Raw genomic sequence first — 6,106 nt, forward strand, 5'->3', positions numbered from 1 at the left:
ATAACTAGGTAGCGCATGGAGTCACACTTAGAGCACCACACGCTGAACATCTAAAACAAGCTTTTTGGAAGATTTTGGTTTTATCCCCTCGATGCGCACGGTTACCCGCCGCGCAAGGGGATATGGCGAGGAAATCTTCAGTTTTATACTTGGATGTTTCTTTTTGTAATCTTTGAACAATGTAATGTGTTTGTACTAAACTTCTCATGCGCAATAAAAATCTTTGAATGTTTTGCAATGGCCCGTGCTTAATTATCAATCCCCACTCGTGCGCGCCCGGCTGTTTCCGCCGCTCAGGGCCGGGTGTGACAAAGTCGCTGACAAAAATCCAAAACGCTTCCATGAGTACCTGAAACAGATAGCAAAATTACTTATTTTTGGTTAAAGTTGTGTCTATATATACATACATATCCAAAACACTATAATATTATAGCGTTAAACATAACTTAAACACATACCATCCAGATGTCCTCTAAGGGTACCGTTTGGAACGTATTCTGTAATGATTAGGTGTTCGTTTCCATCATCAATTGAGCCAAGAAGCTTCACTAGATTCCGATGGTCTATTTTTGCAAGAAGCTTAACCTCACTTCTAAATTCACTTCTTAAAGCCTCAAAATGTTCCTACACAGTTTTTAACATCTGAAGAGTTAAAAACAGATATAAAAAAGCCCTTGTATTTTAGTTGAAACAATGAAAGTTAAAAGTTTAATTTAGTTTCTACGTTTTCCCACATTCTTCATAGCGTGGGTCGAATCCTCTTCTCCGATGGTGGACCAAGGATTTGTTTACCAGTGTGACTTTTATGAAAATATTCGGTAAATCAAGGTTACACAAGTGCGAGTTCATAAATAACACAAAACATAAGTAAATACCCATTTGATCCGGTAGGTAATCACATGGGTCCGCCAAATTTCATGCTCATTTCGGTAAACACATCTCACAATCATGTATCCTTTCGTTTCTCACATCAAATCCGACCCACAAAACAAAAATATTGAATGGCAAAAATGACCAGGACATGTTAGTAAGTTTAAACTTTGCCTGCACTAAACAAGAATTACAAAGGACCATGATTGACTTTTCATGGTCATACAGATTGACTTCAACTTTTCATAGTTCATATAACAAGGATAACGACTATTATAAACTTTGATTTACTAATCAAATTTTTAAAGAAGAAAAAAAGTAAAGAAATTACGTATCATTTCTGAAATTGACAATTAGTTTGTTTAACTTAAAGGTTAAAGCTTTGATCCCATTATGGAATATACACTTAAGCACCCTTTTCATACAAAAGCAAAACCAAATCCAAAATAATGCAGAAAGAGATTCATTCTACATTACCTTTTTTGCTCATTTTACGGCAAAAAGTTGACCCTCCGGCAGTTGAGCTTTGTACACGGTTCCAAAACCACCCTCACCAAGCTTTAATGACGGTGAAAAGTTTTGGGTGGCTCTTGCCACCAGGTTTAAGGTCAAATGAACCGGATCTATCTTATCAAGTTTTGGAGACATTGAGAATCTATGTGGACTAGGTGTCACGGGTGCGCTAGCTGAAGTTGAAACCACTGCAAAACAGATAGTTGTCCAACATAATCAACCAAAATAGCATAGGAAAAACAAGAAAACAATCATATTCAAGATGTAAAAAACTAAAAAAAAAAAAAAAGATCATCTTTTAGTTTTATTTTTAGATTGAACCCTCACACAACCCCTAAACCTAATTCTAAATATACGTTTGTTTGCCATAGGCTAGAGCCTTTGATCACTTGGGAAATAACACCTTATCGCGCACCTTGGTTCCGCTAGGCTACATTCAGTTTGGTATGAATCTTTTAATAATATGATGTATGCTCTTGAAAATGATTGTTACAAGCAGTGTGAGCTGCAACATATAGCAGGGGCCTTCTCAATCTAAATGATTACAAGTCTTTTAGAATTTTGAAAAAAATGATACAGATGTTTCTGATCTATGAAAATGTCACATACATAAATGATAATTTATCATTCATATACTTAGTGAAAAGGTTATTTTTCATGATAAATGTGTATATAACACTGATTATGAACGTAACATATGCAATTACACACAACCAAATATATCACACAGACAATATGATGGAGTATGACTATACCAGAGTTAAGTCTAGACCCGAAAAGTAGATGCTGCACTATATGGGTGAAACTTGCAGACTGAGGGGAATTGTCGAATTGCTCCTGTAATGCCATTGATTGCTGAAGAGCAAGCACAACACCAGCCATCGTGGGGCGTTTTTTTCTAGAGCTTTTCAAACATCTGGCTGCAATCTGGACAAACTCCTTCAAACATTTGGGAGAAATTTGCGCTATAATATGAGAATCGATAATCTGATCTAGTCGTCGTTCTTTGACACACTTTTCAGCCCAATTAGCCAAATTCCACTCCTCCTCTCTAAAGCTGGTATCGACTGCACGCCTCCCGGTTAGCAATTCAAACAAAACAACCCCAAAGGAATAAACATCTGATTTCCTAGTCAAGCGCCGTGTCATATAGTACTCTGGATCTAGATACCCAAACGTGCCTTTAAGGCGGGTACTCACACCAGAAGTTTGTTGATCAATAAGTTTTGACAACCCAAAATCTGCGATCTTTGCTACCCAATTCTCGTCAAGTAGAATATTGGAGCTTTTCACATCTCTGTGAACCACTCCTTGTTGGTTACCAACATCGGTGTGAAGGTAATTTAATCCTTCGGCGGCACCTATGCTTATCTTGAGACGATGCATCCAAGATAAAGGAGCATCAGCTTTGCGCAAATGATGCTCAATAGTCCCATTGGTTATATACTCATAAACTAGTATCTTCTCATTGTCGTCGAAACAATAACCAATTAAAGACACAAGATTAGAGTGACGCACCTTGGTAAGCATCTCAATTTCGGTCATGAACTCAGCTGCCCCTTGCATGGAAAATGAATCCAACCGTTTAATGGCGACAATACGTCGAGTAGTATCTCTAGATGATTAACGGCGAATGAAGAGTAGCGGCGGGAAAAGAAAGGTCCCCGGAAAAGTAAGAAAGAGGAAAATGGGTGAAAGGAGAAGTGAGGTTGATTGGATATATGGAAGGTAAAACAATGACTTGGGGCACCATGTAAGTATAATATCTAACACCATTAATCACTAATTAACAGGCTGTGAGTTGGGCCAAGACCAAAAAGAAAAAGACACATACCTGGGCTAAAGATAAGGGAGCTGCATGCGAGATGCGCCGATGGAGAAAGGATGGCTAAAATACTAAGTCTATTATCCTTATCATAAATAATAAGGATAATTGACTGGGATTTGAAGAGCCTATATAAGATATGGGCTCATAAAATAGCCCAAACAAGAAGAGAATGGGGTCCAAGGGGAAAGCTCACAAAACCAATAGAGATGGAGTAAACTAGAGAATGAATCAGTGTGATGTCACATCATAGCTGAAGGAGGGTACCGTTGCCTGGTCTAGGTGAACGGCCCAAGGAACATTTTCTTTTGGGCTCAACAAAAGATACAACAGATATATGGGAAAAGGAGGGTTCAACGGGAAAAGCAAGGAACTGGCTCCCCCAGGGTTTCAATGTTATACTCTATGTAAACTATATCCCTTCCTCTCCTATAAGAGAGAAGGATCAACACTTGTAAAGTGGCAGATCCATAATAATATTCATAAATTCACTCATAAATTTGATCAATCATTCTCCAGGTAGTTAATAACTCAAGAAATCATCTAGGGTTCCAACAAAGTGTAGAGATTATTTTGTTCGAGAATTTGGCAACGAAGGTTGTAAGTGGTTTGCCCTAGCTAGAGTTAACTTTTCTTTATATTGTGTTATGATAATCACTAATGGCCTGGTGGAAAATGGATATAAACATCACCGATGCTGATATTAATCATAATCCAAGGCTTAATTGCAAATGGATTTTATTTTTTGTTTTTGGGAATGAAGATTGTGTCAAAATCAAACCAAAGTGGTGAATTCAAGAATTACTTAACCGATAACAAATAGCGGTTTCAAATAATCAATCACACTTTTAAGAATATGTTTCGACTTTAAAATTACTACTAGAAATGATCAGTGCCAAAGAGTTAATTGGTAAGTTCGACATGACATATTCGTCCCCTTCATCAATCCATATGGATTTTGGTTTACAACTAAGCCTTCACCCGAAACGACTATAGACTCGTTTTTATTTTATAGAAGCTTGGTACGTTGGGAGCTTGATGTGCCTTGCAGCAACGCGAGCACATATCATGTATTATGTTAGTTTGATTAGTCATTACATGGAAAATCTTAGGCAAATGACTTAATTTGGAGGCTGGAAAAAGGATTTTAAGTTTTCTAAAGGTTCTATTGATCATGGTATCATCTGATTTGGCATCCGTGAACGGGATTAGCTTCACATCCAAGTACCTAAAAAATACAAACAATATCAACATCTGTAACTAGCAAAGATTATTCAAGTTTCAAGAGACAAAGAATGTTTTTAAAAGGTATTTTAAGTTACCACTATTACCAATATTTAACATAATGACATAAATTTCTTCTAGTTCCTCCAAGACTGATTCAAGGGTTGGGCGCAGATAGGATTTATCCACGACACATTTTTGAGCAAGTAAAGCTAATTGGACTGCCGGTTTTGTTTGCAGGAAGTTTAATTTTATTCGGCAGTCCAATGCACCATAAATGCTTGGCAATGAAACAAACCCATGTTCTCCTGGTAAAAGATGCCTCGTTGCTGTCAAATCACTTTCACTAGCAACTGGATTCCCGGTTAGTAGCTCCATCAATAGCACTCCAAAACCGAAGACACCATTCTTCACCTTCAAGTCATCTGAAAATCTTATATACTATAAGTTCTATGTCAAAAATCATGAAAATGAAAACAGCAGGAAGTGAATTACTCATTTATTGAAGAAAAAATTTTAAAATTGTGTGTTTTCAGTATGTTTAGCTACTTCTTATGTTCGCGTTTTCAAATTACTCATTTATGCATTTTGGCTTTTATTTATGTTTATTGGTTTCCATTTATGCATTTTAGCTTCCATTTGTGCATTTTGATTTCCATTTTGTTTGTTTGTCATCTGTTTATGCGTTTTGGATTCCATTTATGCATTTTGGCTTTTCATTATGCATTTTGGCTTCCATTTATGCATTTGGCTCTCATTTCTTCCTTTGGATTCCATTTCTTCGTTTGGCGTTCCATTTATGCACTTTGGCTTCCGTTAATGCGTTTTGGGCTTTTATTTATGCATTTTGGATTTCATTGGTGCATTTTGGCTTCCATTTGTGCAATAGAGTTTCCATTTATGCATTTTGCTTACTATTTCTTCGTTTTGGCTTTCATTTATTTGTTTCCTATCCATTTATGCAATTTTGGCTTCCAATTATGCATTTCGGTTCCCATTTCTTCGTTTTGCATCCGTTTATGTATTTTACATCCATTACTTTGTCGTACCATATCATATCATATCATATCGTATTAGCATAATCACTTACACCCACAATACCCGACACACTATTAATATTGTTTAACTTATATAGATAAAGTTTGTTCTACTGTAGGATTATTATCACTTGTAACATAACTATAAACTTAATAATAACTATATATAGCGATTAGTTTGTTATATTTATATACAAAAAAATCATTTCTTACTTTTCAAAAAAAATGTCTTTTATTCATGTTCTAGGCTTTTGTATTAGATTTGAATTGTTATGTGTTTATGTAATTTGCTTTTGTTTAGCTGAAGTTGTATTTGGCTTGAAGCCATGAACATGTGATTTCTCAGTTGGGACGGCCAAGTGGCCCATAGAAACAAACCTAGGAGTGGAGTATAGATACTCATTTATACTCCATACTCCACATCCTTTTGCAAATACTCCCCTTCTTCCCATTTTTACTTTTTCTCTCTAAAAGTCTGTGTTTATTGTATTCTTGATACGAGATCCGGGTAGCCTTGGTGATTTTCGCTCACAGAAACTAGATAGATTCAAAATTAGTTGTTAGATCCATTCACGAAACCTACAATTGGCATCAGAGCTTAGGCTCAACTATTGAGGTTTTCGGGTCTTCCTATTTG

General features: G+C 36.4%; 1 protein-coding gene across 3 annotated transcripts; it reads right to left on the reverse strand.

Moving 5' to 3' along the window:
* Positions 1-318: 318 nt before the first annotated feature.
* LOC143554999 (receptor-like protein kinase HERK 1) lies at positions 319-2,996 on the reverse strand. Of its 3 annotated transcripts, none has more exons than XR_013139128.1 (4): positions 2,139-2,996; positions 1,348-1,556; positions 459-624; positions 319-349 (listed from the first exon to the last, which is right to left on the reverse strand). XR_013139128.1 is itself a non-coding variant. In XM_077044642.1 (3 exons), exons 1-2 carry the CDS (start codon positions 2,947-2,949, stop codon positions 1,357-1,359), a joined length of 1,026 nt encoding a protein of 341 aa, XP_076900757.1. In that variant the 5' UTR covers positions 2,950-2,996; the 3' UTR covers positions 401-624; positions 1,348-1,356. The 3 variants fall into 3 exon arrangements, 1 of the variants encoding a protein (XP_076900757.1); XR_013139127.1 differs by having other exon boundaries at positions 1,348-1,571; XM_077044642.1 differs by lacking the exon at positions 319-349 and having other exon boundaries at positions 401-624; positions 1,348-1,571.
* Between the last annotated feature and the right edge of the window lie 3,110 nt (positions 2,997-6,106).

This window comes from Bidens hawaiensis, unplaced genomic scaffold, assembly GCF_021521415.1.
Source record: "Bidens hawaiensis isolate Kalapana, Puna unplaced genomic scaffold, B.hawaiensis_p1.1 tig00017942_1, whole genome shotgun sequence".
In the NCBI taxonomy this organism is placed as follows: domain Eukaryota; kingdom Viridiplantae; phylum Streptophyta; class Magnoliopsida; order Asterales; family Asteraceae; genus Bidens; species Bidens hawaiensis.

Excerpts from the sequence above, each read along its gene's own strand:
- LOC143554999 (XM_077044642.1), bottom strand. The coding sequence starts at position 2,949 with ATGCAAGGGGCAGCTGAGTTCATGACCGAAATTGAGATGCTTACCAAG. Across the intron at positions 1,572-2,138 it reads CGGGTCTAGACTTAACTCTG|TGGTTTCAACTTCAGCTAGC; the intron begins GTATAGTCATAC and ends TCTGTTTTGCAG.